This window comes from Corythoichthys intestinalis, chromosome 16, assembly GCF_030265065.1.
Source record: "Corythoichthys intestinalis isolate RoL2023-P3 chromosome 16, ASM3026506v1, whole genome shotgun sequence".
In the NCBI taxonomy this organism is placed as follows: domain Eukaryota; kingdom Metazoa; phylum Chordata; class Actinopteri; order Syngnathiformes; family Syngnathidae; genus Corythoichthys; species Corythoichthys intestinalis.
In genome coordinates this window covers 53,022,094-53,046,384 of record NC_080410.1, presented here as the reverse complement: position 1 = coordinate 53,046,384, position 24,291 = coordinate 53,022,094, and the positions used below count along the sequence as shown (strand labels likewise).

Genomic DNA, 24,291 nt, shown 5'->3' with positions numbered 1-24,291 from the left:
CCGAATGTGAGTGTTTTTTTATCTCGTCTAACGGCCCCTCTGCAAGAGGAAAAGCTCGTTTTTTAATTTTTTTCTGGTTAAACAGAACGTTTTGCGAGGTTTGATCATAAAAGACACCAAATCATTAGTCAAGTCTCACCCTCTCATTTATTATTCATTCCAATAAATATCAGGCAAACAGCAACTACCTGGGTTTAAAATTACTGCTGGTGTTCTGCGGACCACTCACTGAGACGATCCTACTGCAACGAGATTCAGTTCTACCAAAACTCACCCAGTTGTTATGATTTGGAATGAAGTCCTATCCGTTGATATTTTTCACCCACTTTTTCCTAACTTCTTGTTCCTCCGCGTGTCCAGGAAATAGATTCAATACGGGCAGTCTATTGCGGCGGCTTAGCGGCACACAGACGCCCTTACATGCCCAAAGTGCCCCCTTTGCCCTTTTTTTTTTTGTTTGTTTTTTAAAGGTGTTTTCAGAGTTCAAGTAAAGTACTCAGTAGCGTGCCTTCACAGTCGGTCAGCACACACATACGCACAAAAAAAAAAAGTCAAAAGGGGCACATTGGGCATATAGGGGCAAAGGGACAGGTGCTCAAGCCCCCCCATGCACGTGCCTGAAGGTTGGTAAAACAAGTCATCATAGTCTTTCATGTGAAATGATGTCAAATTTGAGACGTACCCGTAAAGACGTCATTTTAGTAGACGATTGCGCTGAGAGCATTTCAGAGATAAACCTCTAGATGCCACTAAAAGCCAAAGGCGTGAGTTGAGTTTCAAAACTGCAGCTCGTTTTTCTATTAACGCGTTTCGGAATTCTAGTCAAACATTTGCATATCAACGTCTATAAAACGGGACGGGGGTGGCTAAACCCAAGTCGGGGAAAAAGAAAGAAATCCTTTTTCTTCTTGGGCCCCTACGTGCTGTGACGTCGCGCTCGTGACGTCACCGTCTTCGGTGCGAGTGACAGACGAGCGGACAGCAAAAAAGCAAGGAGGAGAGCGACAAGGAGAACGGGACATCGATCCGATTTGCCTAACGATGGCGTGCGAGTCGTTTGAGGCCAACATTTTCAACAAAAGCAAATGTCAAAACTGCTTCAAGTCCCGCGAGTTGCACGTGCCCGCGCACCCACGAATGGAGAATGTAAGTACAAAACCCGCAAGGGTGAATTTTCAAACATTTGAACATTTGCAACTCCATAAACAGCTTTTGCTACTTGGCTTGTCTACTTTGATAGTAGCCGTCTTCACTATCTGTCGCCTTCTACCAAGTAGTAGCAGCAGGGCCTTTCACCACAAATATTTAAACACTCACACTGTAATTCTTTTTCCACTGGCAGTTTGTGCGCGAGAAGCTACTGGACTTGGTGCTGATGTGGATAAGGTGGCTTTAAAAGATGGCCTGGGATGTAGAGGTGGAAGGGAAATATTTCAGAAGTATAACACCATTTACCATTATAAAAGAAAGTGGGATGTTACAGTCCATTTTAGCTGTTGATTGTGAAACCAGCATGACATAATAAAAACTTGAGCAGCCTACCTTTAGCCACCAACTTTGACGGGTGATGTTGAAAAATAAAATAAATTCGTGGAGCACTGCATTAATAAATTCAATAATATATGATCCTAAATAAATGAAAGTGAGTGTATATACATATATATATATATATATATATATATATTTTTTTTTTTTTTTTTTTTTTTACATGAACGGAATTGCCATTTTCATGAAAATTTAACACGAGGTAAAAGTGCTTCACATCACTTGAAAAGCAGCAATACACAATTTTAGTCCCCTATAGACCCTACTCACCTACATCCCAAAATGACGTGTCGCTGTATCCGGCCAGCTTATTGTCCGTATTTTTTAGACCTATTCTAATTGTTTTCAATTAGTCGTGCAAATTATAGAGCAATTCATGAAAGCCCCGGTGTTATCTGACGCTGTAAACTCATTGGATGCATTGCATAAAAGGCGTTATGTGGAAAAGCTTCAGTTTATCCATTCGCCAGATCCATATTTGATGCTTAAATCGATGTTTTTCGACCCGCTGTCTTCGCCGTCTAAGCCTGACATCTGCTACCCTGATATTTACAACTATCTTGTCCACACAAAATCAGCCTATTCTCACAAAAGTTTGAAAAAACTTTAAGAGCTTGGAGGCTTATAAATTCTTCGTTGCTGGTTGGGTGAAACAGGTCCTCGTCCACGAAAATTCCGCAGGAATCTATATTGTGCTCGGGAAGGTGAGTTAGGAAATTTCCAATTCAAAATCTTTTGTTCTTGCTAACATCCACGGTCAAGTCTAATGTATTTCATGTCATTTGTCAATGGAGCTAGGGCTTTTAATGTTTATATGGTTTAGCGATAGCACTCTCACTACATACATATATAATACGTAATAAATATGAAGTGCGATAGCACTACTCCAGATTGTCCCTAGTTGAATTTATTTTTGGGCTTTTGACCTCAATAGTGAAATTGTACAACAATTGTATGACAACTGTCTTATTATCCCCTTATAATGATATATTTTCAGGTAGTTCATTCACAACGTCTGAGTGTATGTTGTCGGCGATTAGCCTAGCAATGATCTTAATTGTGGTTGTCAGCCCAAAACCCTCTAAATATATATTAAATGCATCTTACCAGATATAAAATGACTACTACATAATCCGTAGTGATCGTTTGGTGCCCAGTTTTCTTGTCGAATTGCAGCAGTCCATCTCGCTCTCCTCTCCGGGTCTCTCGGAATACGGTAGAACTTCAAGTCTCTCCGTCTATCTTCTCTGTTATTGCAACCAACCGCCACACACGCCTTCACCATTTTGATTATTAATGTTAACTAGCAGAAAAACACGCCATAATAGGAGGAATTTACGTAGCGGTAATGCTTAAACCCGACGAGCTGACGGACAATATGGCGCGGAGGCGTGGTTGTGACGTCATGTGAGTAGGGTCTATACACTTTCTTTGAAATGGGAGAGCATACTTGTCAACCGGAGGCCGTTGGCAATCTTACAAATAGTGACGTATGCCCTTACAAATTGGTGACTAATCGTATACAGTATATCGTGCAATATGAAACACAAATAAAAAGCCGTTTTTAAAATAATATGAATTTATTGGTAATATTGTAACATAACCTGGTGCAACCAAAGAACAATCAATATCTTCAGCGGGATCATGATGACTAAAATTTAACAGTGACTTTTGTTATAATTGTATATTTCTATCATGTCTTGATGGCTGCACTTCAGCTCGCAATTCAGTTTGACTCGAAGGTAGTTCGTTAGTGTGTCCAATGATGAATGAAAAAGGTCAATTGATAAAATGAACTTACCGATGCAATTGAGTCAGGGAACATTTGCTAAATCGGAGAAGTGATCAGCAATAGAAAATTGTGTTCAACAACAAATTAGCAGAATACAATCTCTGCTTTTGTCACTTTTCATTCTGCAGACTTCATCTTTGTAACCAGTGTTGTGAATCTTCCTTTTAAAAAGTAATTGAGTTAGTAACTCAGTTACCTGAATGTAAGAGTAATTAATTACTTGGCAAAGCAAATGGTGTTACCTTACATGTATTTTTCTTCATTTTTTTCAAAAAAACAAAAGTAACCTTTGCTATATTTGGAAGTCATTTAATGTTGTGAATCACCTGTTAAAAAGTTGCTAAAATTGCTCCCGTTTTTGCATGAGTTCCCTTCTGTCTACTTTCGACATGTGAAAGTTTGACAACTCTTATCACTTAAAGATAGATTCAAGTCAAGATTTTGCAGATTTATTAGTATTTTACATAAAAAGTTACCTAGGTTCGCTAGGAAGGTTCACTACGACAGAACCTTTCTGAGAAGTCTACTGCTTTAAAATGGTGGCCGTTTACGGACGCCGCCGAGTCTGTAGTTCTATATGCATGTGATCTCTAGGCGTATATTGTAGGCTACAGTCAGGAAATATTGGAGCCACCTAGCCTAGCATCGCGTTTGCTACAGCGTCACAACAAACACTCCTCTCTCAGTGTCTCGGACTTTTCTCGCGTCATTCAACCAACGTAGTACCGCACATTGTCTGGTTGCCGAAACGGTGACAAAATCCCAACGGAGAAAACCAAAAAACGGAATGCACAAAAATTGTACAGGATTTGAACGTATGGCGTACACATTTAAAAATCAGTGCTCACTTGTACAAATTACGCCGAAACCGTACAACTTGACAGGTATGGGAGAGGGAGTCCATTTATCTGACACTAATCCACACCTGGCTGAATGCTGGGTTACTTCTAAAAGAACAGGCCTGGCTAATGATACAGCATCATTTAGCTTTAGCAGTTTGTCATCCAAACTCTGCGCAAATAACCGCTGGCTAGCAAGTGCGCTAAGTATACGTGTTTATGCAATTCCTAAAAGTTGTTTTCATCACAACAAACCTGTCTCTTTCACGTTTATGCTCGATCTTTCTAAAATGCGACCCGGAGGGCTTTTGTCTTTGATTGACATCAATCAATTGAGGAGGATTGCTTCATAATAGCACCTTCAGGACGGTAACTCTCTGGTCTGAGATGAGTGGGATTAGAGACGGTGGTGAAATGACCGCATCACAGGATACGGGCAGAAGGCGCATTAGAAAAATGATTACATTATATGGATTGTTTTTCTTTTGTTTTATTGCCTTGTGTAATTTTTGGAATACTGCTATCATCAAATAATAATGGGGAAAAAATTTCTTGACCCCCTTTTAGACGCTGCAAAGCCCCTAGCATTTGCCTAGCTTGCCCTACGGGCCGCAGGGGTCCGAGTAGTAGTAGTAGACTCGTCACTTTTATGATCGTGTAGTAAGTTTGTCTCCAGGCCTATTTTCCTGGTCCAAATGGTGCTGTGATCAGCAAACTGATTGAAAAAAAAATGAAAGGTATCGGCTACAGCCTGCGATGGCGTTCCGCACGCAGGCTATTTTTAGACCGTGACGTCGCATCGTAAAGCGGAAGTAAAGCCGAAGTGGGACATTATAGACCCGCCCTCGCATAGACACAACGTAATTTGTGCTACTGTTCGCCGGTAATCTTTCAAAAACAAACATGCCGATCACACATTGCTTTTTTTGGAACTTGTAGAAACGACTCTAGACATTACGACACATGAAGGATGTTTTCTTCATACGTTTCCGGAAACCAAAAACTCGGGAGAAAAAATGTGAAGACCGAATCAACTTGCGCGGACTTTAACACCAGCTCGGCGAATCCATTCACATTTCATATGCAGTAAACATTATGTTGGGTTGGCTTGGTCTTTCAGAGGACAAAGAGGTAAGCCATTTTTATATTTTTAACTTATTTTCTTTAGCGTAACATTGTGCCGTACTGCTTCTGTCTGACAATGAATGACCTGAAAAGAATTACAATGGTATCTGACTGCCACTGTTACCGTTTCTGTTATATATATATATATATATATATATATATATAAACAACATTAGTAAGGGGGAAGTGTAAATAAATTATCGGATTAAGATGTGTTATCATGAAAAAATTACAAGTGTTCGTTGGCTGTCACTGAGTAGCATTTGCGATCGCTACACAAAGCTAAATTACCCCCAAGAACGGCAAGAGACGTAGGACAACCAGTGGATATACAAAAAAAAAAAAAGACAGGGCTGATGGTAAAGGATAGCTTGTTGAAACAGGAGAATGTCATTGTCAGTCGCGTCGATAAAAAAGCTAAAGCTATGCTTAGGTCAACCCGTTTTTTTGTCTTTTTCAGCCTTCCACACTAAAGCTATCTCTTTAACTGAACATTTTTATGTTCTTCCACATCCTCGCCAGTCAATTTGGCACCAGGCACATCATTTTCGGAGAGAATTGGTAGGTTTGGCTCTGTAAACGTCTCCTTCGTTCACGATTTATATTCATTTCCTGTTAGGAAAAAACGGTGGCTTGTCATGAATATTAATGAGCGAAAGTGACGTGTTGCTTGCGGTAGGCCATTACACAAACTTGCTTGTGGCAATATTGAGGGAACCAGATTTAAGAGTTGACACTTCACTTCTTTGGGCCTATTTCATGTCATTTACTGGATTCAGACACTATAGACCATGCAGGGGTGCCCAAGTCCGGTCCGATCTAGCTTGTTTTCCATGCCTCCAACACACCTGTTATCTATACCCAGTGTTGTCAGTACCGCGTTACTTGTAATCTGATTACTTTCTTTCAGTAACGAGCAATCTAACGCGTTCATTTTCCCAAGCCAGTAATCCGATTAAAGTTAGTTTCCTTAGTGCCTGTGCGTTACTATTTTGTTGTTGCCTCATACTGTATGTAGAATGAAGAATGCTGTAGTCATGTACAAAGAGCATTTGAATAGAAAATACTGCTCTTGAGTTTGGGAGTGACATCACATCCCACGTTTTCTCATCGGAAAAAAAACGGGTCACGTGTATTACCATGCTGTGTGCGCGCCGTCTGCCACATAGCTTGGCTACCTATCAGGATGCTAACAATAAAGGAGCCGGAGAGATACAACAAACGGCTGCATTTGCTCACTGGAGATACAGCCGTTACTTCACATATCCATCCAGTAAAGATGACAAAAATATCTCCGTGCGTTGCAAACTCTGCGCTGGCTCAAAAGACTGGCGACCGCTATATACTCGACATCCAATTCAACAAGGGAGCACTTGGAATTATAGCACAACGCGTCGCGGAAAAAACTCGAAACAAAGCCGACAGGTAACGAGACAGCCAGCGCTTCTACAGTTTGTAGCCAACCTTTATAATATGTGTAATTATATACATTTTATAGTTAGAGTTTGTAATCATAAGCGGAGTTTTTCATTTGTGGGATTGGGGGGGAGAAGCATTATTGAAGACTGAAACAAAAGTCAAAAGTATGGACACACTTCATAATTTTTGCCCTTTCTATATTTTCACTACTATTGTAAATTCTCACTGAAGACATCAAAACTATGAACGAACATGTCGAATGGCAAAAAAAAAAGTGAATAACTGAATAGGTTTTGTATTCTACATTCTTCAAAGTATCCACCTTTGAGGTGTCTCCAAACTTTTGGCCAACACTGTATACAGTGGGGAGAACCAAGTATATATATATATATATATATACATACACATCTTGATACTGTTCGAGTTCAATCAACTGTTCAAGTTGTTGTTGTTGGTAGCATTTGAAAGCTTAGGTTTAAAGAAATTCTAAATATCCATCTTGCCTCCTCTGGTGTAGTTTTGGCTAAGCAAAGCAAAGGATAGTCTCCAAGTTGCTAGTCACATGATCTGTTGGCAAAAGGATTTTGACCCATTATGAAAACTGTACGTTGTAGGATTTTTGTTCATGTCATTCATTTTTGTTGTTTGATTGCTTGACAACTTTTATAGACAACATTGTAATGGCTAGGTCTTTATTTCAAAGGGGAAGTTCAGAATATTTTACATTAGGCTTAATCTTGGAGTTAGTGGGGGTTTAATTAGTCGTTGGACTTTATTTAACCCTTTAACACCTAAGCCTATTTTGGCCGAATTTGCATGCATTTGATGTTGCCTTAATATTTCAAAGAAAAAATTGTTTACAATGGCCAAGTTGGGTCCCTTTTTTCAGGACACCTTGAACTTCATGTCTAAACTGTTGTTTTCTTCACTGACCAATTATAATCCACATTTTGGACCCAAAAAGACAATAAAAGTCCCAAAATCCTTTTTCAAAATGTGTAATGTTGATGTCTAATTGACAACCAAACATGCTCGAGCAACCATTTTGAAGTTTGATCATATTTATTCAACTTGTTAGGATAAACGTTCAATAGAAAAAAATAAGATTGAATAGTTTTATGTTTGACAATTCAACACAAACAGCAGCTATGGTCATAGGCGTTTTTGGCCTTTACACATACTGTGGTCAAAACAGGTTATATACTGTGCAAAATAGTGAGAAAAAAAATTATATATTTTATCTAACACAAAAACGGTTTGGAGGATATGTCTTTGTGAAATTCGGTGTTCTACCCATCACCTTATCAAAAGTATATATGTACATGCAATCAAGCTTCTCGAACACACATCTACATAAAAACTGAAAAGATTATAGTGAAGAAAAAAATGTATATAATACTGTATTGAAAAAAGTTTTTTAAAAAATATTGACAAGTAGTTCAGTTCAATTCAAATTTTTCAGGCATGCGATTCAAATTTTTCAGGCATGCGGCCCAATAAAGGTTGTTGTTTTTTTTGGCGCACTCAATAAAGCTTCTTCTTGAACAGGTCACGGAGCTGCGTCACACACAACGTCACACAGCCTACTCTTTTGCCGTTTGCGCGCTGCTGTCACTTCTACTCGCCGAGATGCCGACTCATCCCAAGAAAACAACGACAAATATGGCTCATCTTCTTCCTTGAGTTAATGAAATAATGCATTAGCTTGCGCTACATGTAGTTTTAGATTCATTCTGCACGTTTCAAAGTCGCCGCTCAAACCAATCGGCCGTTGCTTGCTTGCTTCGCATGCCTCCCTTTCAATAGTTGGCGCGTTGCTCGGAAATGTATTAAAAATGATCACATTCGGTTCGTCCGTCTTGACATCCCAACGGCTCTTGGGATATGTAGTCTTTTGTGCTGCTTTCGGTTTTGAAAAAGGACAAGAAATGGTGGAAATAGTGAGATGGATACATGGTCCATGCAGCGTTTTAATGCATATTTATGAGTGCAATAAAACTATAAAACTCATCCTGTCATCCTTATCTCCTGTTTTTCTGGGCCGATTGACTTCAAATAAAAACTGGTGTGGACATCAACTTCCGCACTTTCAAACGAGACCAACCAGTGGCACGTGGTTGACGTAATTACAGCGTGACGAAGCTTTAAAGACGATATGCGTAAACACGTCGCTGCAGACACGTTCGGTGTTAAAGGGTTAAACAAATTCTGTGCAGTTTGTCAGTTATTTGTTAGTTTTAGGGCACCGGAATGGCTAAGCTAGGGCGAGTCGACGGTGGTTGAAATCAGCTTCATCGACTAATTAAACCCCCGCTAACTCAAAGATGAAGCCTTATGTGAAAACTCAATTGCACGTGATGACATTTGTCTGTTATTTTTATGTTGAGGCAGCTAAAGTAGAAAAATTGGTAAAAAGTAACTTTTAAAGTAACAGTTACTTTGATAATAAAGTCAAGTAACTAGATTACTTTTTTTTTTTTTTTTTTTTTTTTTTTTTTTAGGTGTAATCAGTAATTAAATTACTTTTTTAAGTAATCCGTGACAACATGTCTTTACATACCTGTTCTCAACACTGTGGCGGTCAAATACAACAACATTTTGTTGTGCTTGCCAGAGTGACCAAGTTCATCTATCTCACCGTGGGTGGAAAAGCGCCTTTTTTTTTTTTTAAGCCGAGCTTGTGTTCCAACTTAAGACGTCTGCCAAAGTGCTGAAATGTGAAGCTGATCCATCCTTTTGAAATGCTGTGACTGATTTCTGCGCAGGCCAAGGCGCTGTACGCCGGCTGGCTGTGTTTGGCGCCCGAAGGAACGGACTTTGAGAAGACCCCGCCCAGATCGAGGGTAAGCGGCGGTGGCTCTTTACGGCCGCGAGCCGAAGATCTGACGACAGTTTGTCCGTCCGGCCGTCTCCCCCCGCAGAGGTGGCAGCGTCGCTTCTTTGTACTGTACGAGCACGGAGTGGTGACCTTCGCGCTGGACGATCTGGTGAGGGCCAGATGTTACGCGCTGAGGATTTGGGATTAGTCCCGTGGCTAATGCGCGCGCGACCGCATTAAGCTCTCGCCATTTTTATGGCCTCCGTTCGGCCGTCGGGTTGACTTTTTATCTCTTAAATGACCAGGGTCATATTAAAAGTCAAATTGAAGGGGAATACAATGGCCGGCGGGCAGTTTACGAAAGCGCCATCTTTTTTTCTAGCCGAGCACTCTGCCTCAGGGTACGTTGGACATGAAGGCGTGCACCGCCATCTTGGACGCGGAGGCGCGAACCGGTCAGAAGAACACCCTGTGCATCGTCACAACGCTAAGGGAAGTCTACATACGGGCCGACAGTAAGGACACCATCAACGGGTACGCCGCTCTCCGCGTCTTCTCGCACTCTGCTCCCTATCCTACACTGTCTGCTTCCTCTTCCTATCCTGCCAAAGCTTTGGCGCATGCGTTTGCCCACTTCTTGTCCTGACTTTCTGTGAGCTAGCCGAGCCAAATGATCATCTTCAGGAAGCATTTTTGCCCTCGATTTGGAACCGTCGCCGGTACCGAGGTGGTTTGTAGAAAGCAACTTTGGCGGCCGGAGCGCAAGCCGATCCACCCTCCCGAGTTCATTTCTTTTCCGTTCCGAGGCTAACTTTGAAGTACACGTCGGAAGGCTCGGACGTTTTCGTTCGCCGCGGCGTCGGAAAGTCGCCGCGCTCGGCGACTTTGCCGCCGCATCGACTCACGGGTGCCGTCTCCTCCCAGGTGGGGTGATCGGCTGGTGGTCTTTGTGCAGGCCAATGCCACAGACGTCAACGAGAAACACAAAGCGGACGCCGCCGTCCCGCAGGTACTCGGAAACCGAATACCGCCGTGACCTCAAAACGCCGACCGACGTTCTTTTTCCTCTCCTCTCGCAGGAACCTTCGCCCGCCAAGATGGCCGCCCCCGGCGAAGAGCCGCAGCTCCGGAAGATCCTCGGCCGGGACGTGACGGAAATGGACCCCCGACGCGACTTTGCGACAGGTGGAGTCGGCCGATCGCCATCGCTTCCAACCTTTATTTCTGGTGTCGTTCACGACGGATATTTGCTCCGCGCCCCGGTTCGTGTCCATTTTGGCCGGGACGCGGAGCAGATATCCGTCGTGTTCCTGAAAGGTGATCGCAATACAACATAGCGGGCCTATCTATTTATCGACCGAAACAGGAGGATTTATACAGTAAAGAAGCTTACATATTTGATATTGTGCGTTCACGCACACCGCAGACGCTTTCCTTCAGATTTCTGACACCGCAACCAAATGAAATCAAACTCACATTTGATTCTCTGCGCAGACCGCGACGCTTGGGACATCGGCGACGCCCGCCGATCTTTCGATTCGGGCCGCGAGCCGATCGAACGGGAGAGCCGGTCGGCCCAAACGCACGCCGACGTGCGCGCGGGGTGAGCGAGCGCTCGAACCGCTTCCCGACCGTGACCCGTTCGTCCGAGCCCAGTTTTTTGTGTTTTGCAGCTGCGACGCAGTGGGGGGCAAGCGCTCCGTGAACCCCGGGACGGAACGGCGCCTGAGGATGTGTTTGCCCAGAGGGGACGGGAGTGACGGTCGCCCCGCCGAGACGGAGGTAAACGCGGCAGGCATGAATCCATTCTTGTGCGGGAGAACTATGGAGAATGGCACGCCTTCAGCTGTCGTTCCGCAACTGTAGCATCTCATTTCAACTGAAGACACTGTCAATCAGTCAATCACTTTTCCCCCAATTTCTTCCCAATACATTCTCTATACTCATGGACAAATGGATGTAGAAATTGCTTCAATATTTGAGTTGTTTGCACAACAAGGCAACTCCGTTTATTTGATGATTGGCTAGGTTACTGCTTGTACTCAAAACTCTCGAGCTCACTCAGTCATTGACTTACTCCTTATTTCAATGCCTCACTCAGTCTCAACTAAATGGTCATTCACTCCTAATTCACTCATTCCCTGCTGAGCGCACCTTGACATTGCGCTCCGAGCGCGAGCCGCTAAAAGCTGCACTGACCCCCCGCGGTGCCCATCTGTGAGCTAATCCTCACACACCGCTGACACACATCCCGACTGTTCCGCTTTACTCTAAGTCTTTTTCATGTTTTTTTTTTTTTTTTTTTTTTTTTTCAACCCGTTCCATTTAGGCCAGGGTGACCATATTTTGATTTCCAAAAAAGAGGACACTCGGCCCGGCCTCGAGATACTTGAATTTTACTCAAAGATCACTCAAAGATGCTTATATCTCCCACTTTTTTTTTTTTTTTTTTACTCAACAGGCTTTATTCTTCCTAAAAAAATAAACAATTTAAAAAAAAAAAAAAAGAATAATTATTTTTTTTTAAATAATATAATGCAGACTCATGAAAATGTAGTCCAGTTAATACACACACACAGTTGGCTAAAATTACGATCACGACAATTGTCGTTGACAAAATGTTATTCCCACTCAATTTTTATTCTCATACAATGTTCTAAATTGTACGCAAACAATAACAAATAAACTGACAAGCGATTCAACCAGCATGTTTCCAAACGCAGCAGTTCAAATTCAAAACTACATTGCCCATAATGCCTAGCGCAGCTGAGGTCACTGATTGCTACCCTATTAGCGAATACGGGAGCCGAGGCAAAATCAGACTTTGCTATAAAAGTTTACTACCATCGGCAGCGCAAAGATGCGACAACAAACGGGATTTTACAGATTACACCAGTACAGATCTCCGACAGAAGTCAACAGTTGCCATTATATACGTATTTATCGTAAAAAAAAAAAAAAAACTCATAAGCAACACAGCTATTTAGCTGTACTAGCATTCAACCACTAACTAGTGATGGGTCCAGTGATACTAATGCAGAAAATGCAGCAAGATAAAAGAGTACAAAGTGAAAAGGAATGAAAAAGGAAAACAGGGACACAGGACCATTGATTGAAGATACTATACGCTGGCGATAAACGATTATTCACACTGAGAGGGGACAGACACCCCGTGACGTTAGATACAGCTAAGCCATCGGACGAGGGAAGACGGCTCGACCGAAAACTGTTGCCAGCGTTTTCATTGGACGTGTTGTCTTTTTTTGCAGCCAGATTTGTTCAAGCACAAAAAAGGTTGGCTGGTGAAGCTGGACGAGGACACTCAGGTAACGTGGTGGACCCGGCTCGTCTTTAGTCTCAGTTATTGGCATGTGCTTCTTAGGCTACTCCGGGAGAAGTGCCGGCCTCCTTAACAATGTCTTTGTCTCCTTCTAGTGGAGAAAGTACTGGTTTGTCTTGTCTGCCGACCGCCTGACATTCTACAGGGACATCGCGGCCGAGGAGGTTTGTGGGCAAATTTCAGCTTTTGCTCCTTTGCTCTCCGTCACCTTCGGTTTTTGCGCTCAGGCTTCGGAGCAGGAAGGCCAAGTGGACTTGAGCGAGTGCTCCGAAGTATCGGAGCGGCAGGTCCACAAAAACTACGGCCTTCAGATCCGCGTAAGTCAAAAGGTTTTCGCCACCCCGGACCGGCGTTGACGTTTCTCGCCACGTCCCGCAGACTCCCGAGGGCGTGTGCACGCTGTCGGCCGCGACGCCGGGAATACGGAGGAACTGGATCCGAGCTCTGGTGAGCTACGTGCGCGCGGCTCCCGATGTCACCGGGTATGAACGGCCGGCACATACAACTCACCCATAACAACTGGTTAACCGATAAGATTCGCTCACTCTTATCCCAACTTGGTTTTCAAGTTAACTTTTGTCCAAAATGATCGGCACTTTTATAAAGGTTATATCGTGGGAATCCGTGTATAACCAATATCTTGGTTTTGTTTGGATTCGTTGGCAAGAAATGGCTAGCCCGCCCGATTCAGTCGTACAGTAAATGAAGTTGACACCTTAGGAGCCGCGCGCACGGCAACTCTGTCCAACCAGTTAGGCACGAGCGTCACGCAGCAGCGTCCGGATGGGGAAATGTTTTTTTTCCTTTGGACCGAAAGTCAAAACACACTTTTGAGTCACGTATAGGGATTTTGACACCTCGCTAGTCTTTTTCGCAACAACCTGCGGGAAAGTACGGCGAACCTGCATTTGGCTCGGGCAGGGCTCGGCAACCCAAAATGTTCAAAAAGCCATATTGGAGCAAAAAAAATATCTACTGTATATGCCTGGAACTGCAAAAAAATGATGAAGGCAAGACATACTGTATGTATCTGTATTGATTAAGCCTAACCTGTGCTCAGTCAAGTACTGGATGATAGTTTTGGTGATGACGTGCGCCCAGTGCAGTATGAAGAAGCCAAGCAACACAGCGAGTCCATTTCTCAGTTCCAATGATTTATTTTAGGTGGCGTTTAATAGCTTAACTCAAAAGCACTCCTTCCAAATAAAAGGAGCAAAGCAAAAGACTCAAAACCGTATTCACAAATGAACAAACAAAATGAGTATATTCCATTCCTGCACACTGCACTAAGACACAGTCAAAAAGTGTTTGCCTGCCCGCCCGCCTGACTGCCAATACCGGTGACATGATTAGCTGTCATTTGAAGCGTACCAGGGCTGATTGGAGGTCAGTGGAACGACGTGATTGATAGCCTCTAGTGGCGAGGAGTAAAATTAGGTATTAACTCAGGAATATGGCTCTTACACACCGGCACCTAATTGCGCCTTTGAGAGCAATGACATCAAAATTCAAATGAGCCATAGATATACACACCCAAAAAAATCATTCATCTTATGCTCCCAAGCCCACAATGTGTCACACCCTGTCATAGACCACCCAACCATGTTAATTTGTTGTTGATCTTCTATGACTACTTGTGTTGAAAAACTGCTCCTTCTCAATAGTGAATGAACCGGTAACTTCATTGCTTTTGTAGCTCCTTTAATGGGAGGCGATGTGTCTTGTATATTGCTAAAGACCGGATCGGAAATGACTGACCTGTTGCTCAATGAATTGGACGAAATCTAGAAATTGTGCTCTCCTGTTTGTTTTATCCCATATTTCACATGCCACTTGTCTCCCAAGTTTGTAAGGAAGTTTTTGGACCAGAAGTTTTAGATTTGTCGGCATGTTAAGTTCTTCCAAGCACTGAAGATCAGCCATAGCGTTGGAAGATCAAGTCCATATGCTTTGAGTGCTTTGGGGTCTTTGGCTTTGATACTTGGCCATACTGTGACCTTTTCCACGTAAGCTGCAGTTATCCTACATTCATTTCAGAAATGAGAAGACTTTTGGCAAGAGTGAATATACTCCGTCAGCAGTCACGTGCGGGCAACTGCGAACAATATCCCTCGGCTGCCCTCTAGCGAATTGTTCCAGGTAGTACAAGCAGTCTCCGTTGCAGGTGGGCTTTGCTTCAACGCAGGCCCTCACAAATGAGTTTTACTGTGGAGGATCGCCATCGTATGTTGGAATTTCTTGCCGTGGATGCAGTTGTGCGGTTTGCATTTGCACAACAAGGAGAGCTGTTATGTCATTTTGTTCTTGCGGCAGACTGTAGAGGCCTGTTGGATTTTGTTGTTGTTGTTGTATGGGTTGAAATGAGTCTTGGCCTTTATTTGGTAGAAATCCTTGACTGCCTTTGGGTTTAACCCTTTAACACCTAAGCCTATTTTGGGCAAATTTGCATGCCTTTGATGCTGCCTTTATATTTCAAAGAAAAAACTGTTCACAATGGCCAAGTTGGGTCCCTTTTTTCAGGATACCTTGAACTTCATGTCCAAACTCTTGTTTTCTTCACTGACCAACTTTAATCCACATTTTGGACCCAAAAAGACAAAAAAAAAAATCCCATAATCTTTTTTCAAAATTTGTAATGTTGAAGTCCCACTGACAACCAAACATGCTCGACCAACCGTTTTGAAGTTTGATCATATTTATTTAACTTGCTAGGATAAACATTCAATAGAAAAAAATAAGATTGAATAGTTTTATGTTTGACAATTCAACACAAACGGCAGCTATGGTCATAGGCGTTTTTGGCCTTCACACATACTATGGTCAAAACATGTTATATACAGTGCAAAATAGTGAGAGAAAAAATATATATATTATCCAACGCAAAAAGGGTTTGGAGGATATCTCTTTGTGAAGTTAGGTATTGTACCCATCAAAGGTATATATGTACATGCAGTCAAGCTTCTCGAACACACATCTATATAAAAATTGAAAAGATACATAGTGAAGAAAAAAAATGATAAAAATTGAAAATAAAGTATTTTCAAAAATATTGACAAGTTGTTCAGTTCAATTCAATTTTTTTAGGCATGCGACCCAATAGTTTTTGGGGTTTTTTGCGCACTCAATAAAGTTTGTTTTTGAACATCACGTCACTAAACTGCGTCACATATAACGTCACACAGCCTACTCATCCGCCGTTTGCGCGCTGCTGTCACTTCTACTCGCCCGGACGCCGACAGATCCGAGGAAAACAATGACAAATACAGCTCATGCTATTCCTCGAGTTAACGAAATAATGCATTAGCTTGCGCTGAATTTAGTTTTCGATTCATCCTGCACGTTTCAAAGTCGCTCGCTCAGTCCCACCGGCCGTTGCTTACTATGCGGGTCTCCTTTCCCTTAGTTGGCGCCTTGCTCGTCAATTTATTAAAAATGTTCACATTAGGTTCGTCCTTCTTGACATCACAACGGCTCCTGTGCTGCTTTGGGTTTTGAAAAAAGGACAAGAAATGATGGAAATATGGAGATAGACACATGGTCCATGCAGCGTTTTAATGCATATTTATGAGTGCAATAAAACTCAAATGACATTATCTCCCGTTTAATTTGTTGATTGACTTCAAATCAAAACTGGTGTGGACATCAACTTCCGTACTTTCAAACGAGAGCAACCAGGGGCACGCGGGTGACGCAATTACAGCTTTACGAGGCTTCAAAGATGATATGCGTAAACGTGTCGCATCCGACACGTTCGGTGTTAAAGGGTTAACTGAAGAGGTTGAGAGGCTTGACTGAAAATTGGCTTTGTTTGCTTTTGAGAATAGGTAGGTTGTTTTGTCGGATTAACTTGGGGTTTCCTTGAATGACATACGGTTGTGGGCACGACCAATGATGACGCATTACTTTGCAGTGGTAGAAAAACTTGCTGCCGTGTTGGTGGAGGCGTGTATGTTGCAGCCTCTGGATTGAGTGAGGTCAGGCCTTTCTTCGGTCAAGCCATTCCATCGGATTGCCTTGAATCCACGCTGCTCCTGCCCGGAAGCACCGCGAGCTTAGCTGAGGTGGCAGCGACTTCAGCTTCCTCCTTCAGCTGCTCCCTTTTTCTCCTCGGCCCCAGCTCCTACTCCTCTAATGCATGCTGGTCCCTTAAAACAGCAGGCAGCTCGAGCCAAGAGAGCAGCCCGTTCTGCCTCCGCTCCGAGTCTAGCTGAAGAAGTGGAGGACCAGCTGCTGGAGGATGGATGGCTTGAGCCATTTGAAATGCTGTCTTGTGGTCTTATTTGACGGTCCTCCTCCTCCTCATCCTTGACATCAGCAACTATTTCCATTGCCATTGTCCACAGTGCTTTGTGTTTCTGTTGGTCCCATTGCATGTCCACTTTGTACCTACCGCTTGTGTTTTCCCACTTTGTGTTACCATTTCATAACCAACACCATGGTAAGCACGCACTAAACCTGTTCTATTTTCAGACAACCATTGACTTGTAACCCCAATAAATTCATTGACATTCCACATTTTGGCTTTGTACCATATAGACCATGTTTGCCTGCTGCATCAGCAGGTAGCAACCCCAATATAGATATATGAACCTTTTCTATTTTGTCACACTATAGTTATTAAAAATGTTACATTTGTTTTCAACCTCATTTTCATGCCTTTTATCGCACATTAATGTTGCAACATTTTCTTTTACTTTTGACAGTTAAAAAAATCCAGACTTCCATATTTTCTCCATTACAACCTTCGGTGTTATTTTAATCATACGTTTTTCCCATACAGCCCTGCTTTTCATCAAGTTTAGTCTCGTTTTCCTTTTTCCTCCTCGGCCACGAAAAGTTTAGTTGGCTTTTAAAGGGCAACTGAAGAGCCTTCCAGATTTTGGTGTAATTTTACAAATATAAACTTTGGACGAGTTCGACAAAACAACCATGACATCATCAACACGTAATTGCAAGGATAATTTGCGTTTTTTTTTAGGTTTTTTTGCACTCCGTTAAATGTCCCTTCCCAAACCCGGAAGTGTGACATAAATTCCCCGACGAAACAGAAGACTGCTATTTGCTTGAACCTGAGGCGCGAGATGACGACGATTTACTTGACACAGCAGATGTCCTCATGACTCCAATTGACAGCTCGACACTTCACGAACGGGAGAGTGAGTGGTAAGCCTAAATCCAGCATCGTGAATTTTCTATTTGAGAGAATGTGATTCCATGGTTCCATGCTCTCCACATAGCTAAAACTAGATATTAGGTTACGGGACACGAATCCGGTCTAAATATGGTAAAGCTTGCCCAAATGTGGCTAAATAAATGATATATGTCATTGATTTTTCAAAATAAATGACAAAAGGATTTTATTTTCCAGGTGTTGCTGTTAACCTTCAAGTAATTACCCTTCCAAGAGTATGCCTGTGTCGTCAGGAGATCCCAGACGTGAGTGCCGAACTTGAGGAGGCTGAAGCACTGACAGGGGCATGAATTACATTAAAAAAAATAATAATAAAACCATAAATTGTAAACAACATTGACATATTTTCTTGACTGTTTAATGTATTCTATTGGAATATAATATATTGTAATTATATTACATTCTGAAACAATATTTAATAGGTTACAATAATAAGTGATACCAGATTTATGTTGAATCAGCATCAGCTTTTGCTGTCAGATTGTTACGCAACATAGAAAGCTAAGTTATACAAAGCAAACAATGGCACACAAATTTAGTAAGCAACACAAAGTTAGGATAGCAACGGACTAGCGCAACATTGAAAAATGATCATGCAAAAGACTTGAGAAGCAGTTTAGAGTGGGAAATATCTATTTACTCTTCTGTAGCATCAATCATTATTAAAATATGAAGGTAACTCCATTTTTCTTTTCAAAATGTGTACTGTATTTATGATTAGTTTATGATTTCATTTCATCAAAATTTGCTACATTCATTTCTCCTAAATCATCGTCATCCAATGTCGCAGATGGAAGAAATTCAGCATCTGGCAGGGCTCATAGGATCTCTTCAGTCGTCATCGCTGGACACCGCATCACTTGGGTCATCATATGACTCGACCCACTCTCTTGATTTTGGGAAACTGGGTGGCGACTGACTTGCAACGCTTTTTTCATAGTGTTGAGGGTTTCCGCCGCTTAATTTTTTTATGTTTGGCTTCCGGGAAAAAAAAAAAAAAAAAAAACGGCAGCATGAAACTGTTGGATGAATCCTAATTACAGGCCAAAAAACAACGAGCTATTTGGTGCTTGGGACATTTGAATTTACATAATACCTATTGATATATAGTAGTAAAATCACACGAGTAGACGACATGTCAGCCAACCTATCTACTTATGACAGGCCAACAGCAACAACAAAAAAATGTCGCACTTAAACAAACAGGCACTAGGAGTCCCCCTCCTTTATCAAAAAAAGCCAGTAATCTTCTACTTGTCTTTGTAAAACCAAGGTTGCATTGTTGTAGGTTTTCAAAGCTGTCGTCGCTGAAATGATGAAAACAATGATTGGGGATCTGTATGCATGCTCACAAAAACGGTCCAAACCTTTGCAGGAGAAGTTTTTTTGGACCACTCCTAGAGTCTTGAGTCTTCCTGTGAGCAATTCATCGCTACACATCGAGATGGCATGACCAATCTTGCGAGTAAAATCCAGAAAATGTTTGGGTTAGGGTTAGGGTGCTATATTTCCGTGTTCAGAGTGGTAGCGAGGCTCCCTGGAAGTTACGTCATCAGGTAGCGGTCGGCAGGGCGGCGCGTCCCTCATTGCTATGGCCATAACTCAAAAACTATGCGGTCAATTTTTTGTTTTTATGTGACTTTTTGAGACAGCGAATGATGCATTTAATACAATTCAACGAGTAAAACACTCAAGAACGAAGTCCGAAAAGCTCTTCGGTTGCCCTTTAATTAGCCCGCAAAAAAGTGTTGCGCAGCTCGTCTCGACGGAAATTTTTAGACGATCGCGATTTCGATGACGTCGCCAATGCATTGGATTTGCGTGAATATGTGCACACACATTAAAATGGCCATTCAAATCAGCGCTGATCTCCACATACCGCGATCGAGCGTCGGCCGGCTTGATGAACGGTGCTCCTGCGCGACATGATCCGCCGCCGGTCTCGTAGGAGGCTCCGGTACGGGCCGGCTCCGATCGGCGATGTCAAACGCTGCCCATCTGACATCCGCTGCTCCCAAACGAGCTCGTAAATCCACACGCTGCGTGCAGCTTCGCGTCCTCTTGACGATCGTTGTCCACATCAAAAAAGCCATTTTTGACCTCAATTGTACTGACTAAGCCCTGTGCCCAGTCTAGTACGGGATAATAGTAGTTTTGGTCATGACGTGCGCCCAGTTCAGGGTGAAGAGGCAAAGCAACACAGCGAGTCCATTTCTCAGTTCCAATCATTAATTTTAGGTGGCGTTTAATAACTTAACTCAAAAGCACTCCTTCCATATAAAAGTAGCAAAGCAAAAGACTCTAAACCGTATTCACAAATGAACAAGCAAAATGAGTATATTCCATTCCTGCACACTGCACTAAGACACAGTCAAAAAGTGTTTGCCCGCCTAACTGCCAACACCTGTGACGTGATTTGCTGTCATTTTAAGCGTACCAGGGCTGATTCCCGGTCAGACGGGATTGATAGCCCCTAGTGGCGAGGAGTAAAATGACATACAATGAGACAAATTAGGAATATGGCTCTTACATTATCTATATTAGCATACTATGACAATGACTAAGTTGGCTACAAATGCATAATGAGCCTTCACGGTGACCGTATTTCCCGCACTATAAGGTGCACCTGAAAGCCTTCAATCTTCTCAGAAGCCGACAGTTCGCCTTATAATCTGATGTGCCCAATTAATATTGGTTAATCATGGCATGACATTCCATTTAGCTCAGCTCCATCTTGTGGATTCATAATGCAAAGCCAACCATTACTTCCGTCTTACAATGCAGTGCGCCCTATACATGAAAACGGTTTACAAATAGGCCATTCATTTAAAGGTGCGCCTTATAGTGTGGAAAATACGTGTGAATACATGTGTATTTTCCCTGCAGTGCATTCTATAGAGAATACCGCACCACATGACGACTCTCTTGTACTTGTACGATGCCGTCTCAAGTTTAACTTCATTCCAATATTAATGAATTGGACGAATGTCGGTGTAACGTTTTCCTCCTACAAAAACCATATTCAAACTAAAAAAATGTTTCCCTCACCCATCTTTTTCCATTTTCTAACATTTTTAAAGAAGCATCAAGGTGCCAGTGAGGCAGGGCTAAAGGTTGCTAAGGAGAAGTCGTCGTTCGGTTTCTCCGTGGCGTGCCCTTAGTACTGTACTGTACTGTCAGTTCTCCCGCCAAATCCCAATAATAACAGTGACGCGGCGATGATACGGAACTGTGAGATTCATTTGGATCCCAACTATTCATTTGGGTCAAAAAAAAACTGTGTCTATAAAGGTAACAAAGTCGATAACGGCGCGTGTGCCCTACCTTCAGCTTATCAGGCGCGGAGACGGTGGCGGTCCCCGGCGGCCCTCTGACCGAAGCGGACGCGACTCGGGACGGACGTTCCAAGCCCCGGAGCGTTCTGGAGCGAAGGCGGGAAGGTCGCTACAAGACCTTCGACTGGGCAGACTTTCGGCCTCCCGCGGTCCCCGCGCCGGCGGCGGACGCGGCTCGCTCTCCCGCCCCGCCGCCGGCTCTGTGTAGCGAGCTGGACAAGAAGAGGAGGAGGGAGGCCAGGAGGAGGCGCTACGAGAGCATCCTGGGCTTGTCTCCCGGCAGAGAGGTGATGGGCGACGCGGCGGCGGCCGCCAGTCTCAAGCACCAAATGGAAGCCTGCTGGAAGCAGGTAGAGAGGAAGAGCTCCTTAAAGAACGCCAGGATCCTCCGCATCGATGACCGCGACAAGGCCGACTCCGCGCACGACTGCGAGAAGGCGGTCAGTACGTGACGACGATCCTCGACACGGCGCAATTTGACCGCTAACTCGCTTGCCAGCGAAATTCCAAAATCCTGACTAATCCGGAGTTGCTCACCAACAAATTGGAGTCAAACCTATTCTAATGCCAGTGAATGCACCGACCAACGAAGCTCGGAGTGGACTCACTAACTCATCGAATAAATGAACTCGTTATTTAATCAGAAAGCATAGACTTCATAATGTATTGACAGAACACGGGGCCGATTCATAGGGGGCCTGTCTTCGTCAAAGCTTACCGAGTGGGGAAACGGACAAAGAGCTTTTTCCGTTGAAAATTCCTGTCAGTAAATGCTTAAATCCCTGTGTTTTACGAGAAGTTACGGGCTCGCGGTGAATCGGTAACAGGCACGCTTTTGCAAAATAGACAATGTTTATTGATTAGAAAATGCAGAATAAATGAGATTTATTGGTTCCTTGTTGCTTGCTCTTGTGGGATTGTATCAAAAACAGGCAAAAACAATGGTAACATGACGCTAGATTTGAGTTTGTCAATCCCACAATCCCCACGTTATCGTTACAGCACAACTAGTTGTCCCTTAGCAGTGAAAATCGCTCACCGTGACAAACGAGTGGGAAGCCAGCAACACTCCAGTGAAGCTGCAAAAGGACAAAGCTGGGCGATCCGTTCCGTACGCTTAATCCACTTCACGGGTCGCCCAGAAATGTCCGGTTTTTGTAGGGACGCGCCCCGCAGAGGCAAAGAGGCCAACCTCCGCCCCCGAGCGGCGCGGCCCAATGACAAACATTAAAGCTACTTTTGGTTCAGCCCCCTTGAAAAAGGGCTTTTCACATGGGACAAATGAGCTGTGCTGCAACAAATGGTAAATATTATGGGTGCAAAACAAGTTATCTCGTGAGATTCCCTTCTAGCTATGGGATCCAGGCGTGTAACTATGGGACCCAGGCGTGTAATAAAACAATACTATGGTGCAAAACAAGTTATCTGGTGAGATTCCCTACTCAAGCGCGTCTCCTAACTATGGGAACAAGGTGAAAAACAATAGAAGTTGTTACAATCTATGTCACAGAAGCAATCATACATCACAAAGGCATAATGTAATATTTTCCCCCATCATTCCGCCCTTTGACCCAGACTGAATTTATCATAAGGCATAATGTGTTAATTCACTTCGAGTCACATAATATTTTTGACCCGAATTGAATATTTTCGCCATCACCCTGAATTGTTTATAGATACGGACGTAAAACAGTCTCGATTTTCAGTTTAAAGTAAACAGTGCAGATAGCATTTATTTTACGGAAGTATTGCAAACAATGAGGCTAGTCGGTAAGGAAATTGACAGCCGCCAAATGTAAACAAAGAGCTTTTTCTGTTGAAAATTGTTGTGAATAAATGCTTAAATCCTTGAATTCTTTATAGATATGGACGTGAAACAGTCTCGAGTTTTGGTTAAAATTTTTAAAAAAAAAATTTTTTTTACGTGCTGATAGCATTTTCTTACACGCAAATATTGCGAAGTATAAAGCCAATGCTGTAGCAGCTAATTTCTCCTGTTGATTTTTTTCCCAATGCGTGCATGGCACAAAAAATATAATAATTACCTTGAATCCTGGAACAAATCACTCCTGAGACAATCCTTCCTAACCCTTTGTATGCGATACAGCTTTCGTACTTTTTCAATCCTAAATCCGGCGTTGGTTCGCCGCATGTTTCGCTGCGACCGACCGAAACGGATTGTGGGATGGCCCCCTGCTTGAAGGCGTGCCACGGTGAAGGTCGACTCTGACCTGTCAATCATTATGAAGTCTATGCAGAAAGCCAATGCTGTGCTAAATAACTCCCTCGCTCGCTCACAAAGTAATAAAGTCACTAAGTGCCCAAGTTACTTGCTAATTTACTTACTATCAAACTCACTAACTTCAAACAGCCTAACACAAGTCACTCGCTCTGTAAATTAGTTTGATATGCATGACATACTAATTAATTCAAGTCAATAATGAACTCCTACACCGATTTGCCAACCAGCCAATTCACTCAGTCACACCCAAACAAACTTTATTAATGGTGAATCTCACATTCACGCAACTCACAAGCTGCTAATGCACTAACCAACTATCACAAAGTCGCTGACTGGTTTACCAAGTCACTCACTCGATAGCAAATTCCGCTACTGACTAAATCAACTCTATCATGTAGTTTCAAGGACCGTGAAATGAAACTGAGAATAAAGGGTAGCTGCCTGACCTGCCTAACAATCTATTTGAGACTTGCGTGTTTTTCATTTGAAGCTGGAGGATCTGAAACGTCAGCTGGAATTGTCAGAGCGCTGCCGACAGGAATTGGAGGCTCGTTTGAGGGTCTGGACTTCTTCTGGAGCCGCGGCAACGGTAAACCTTAACATTGATTTTCTCCATTAAAACTTAGGGCGACATCGAAGTCAACT

At 43.0% G+C, this 24,291-nt stretch overlaps 1 protein-coding gene across 2 annotated transcripts in view; it reads left to right on the top strand.

The window, feature by feature from the left end:
• The first annotated feature begins 822 nt into the window (after positions 1-822).
• LOC130931921 (myosin phosphatase Rho-interacting protein-like) overlaps positions 823-24,291 on the top strand; it is a 26,863-nt gene continuing 3,394 nt past the window's right edge. The window contains exons 1-14 of one of the 2 annotated variants that reach the window (XM_057861141.1): positions 823-1,146; positions 9,486-9,563; positions 9,642-9,707; positions 9,921-10,072; positions 10,463-10,547; positions 10,618-10,723; positions 11,033-11,141; positions 11,212-11,320; positions 12,808-12,864; positions 12,974-13,042; positions 13,106-13,195; positions 13,257-13,360; positions 21,400-21,844; positions 24,137-24,235. In XM_057861141.1, the coding sequence (XP_057717124.1) occupies positions 1,042-1,146; positions 9,486-9,563; positions 9,642-9,707; positions 9,921-10,072; positions 10,463-10,547; positions 10,618-10,723; positions 11,033-11,141; positions 11,212-11,320; positions 12,808-12,864; positions 12,974-13,042; positions 13,106-13,195; positions 13,257-13,360; positions 21,400-21,844; positions 24,137-24,235 (1,674 nt within the window). In that variant the 5' untranslated portion in view covers positions 823-1,041. Of the gene's footprint in view, positions 1,147-9,485; positions 9,708-9,920; positions 10,073-10,462; positions 10,548-10,617; positions 10,724-11,032; positions 11,142-11,211; positions 11,321-12,807; positions 12,865-12,973; positions 13,043-13,105; positions 13,196-13,256; positions 13,361-21,399; positions 21,845-24,136; positions 24,236-24,291 lie in introns of both variants that reach the window. The other variant, XM_057861140.1, reaches the window with a different exon arrangement.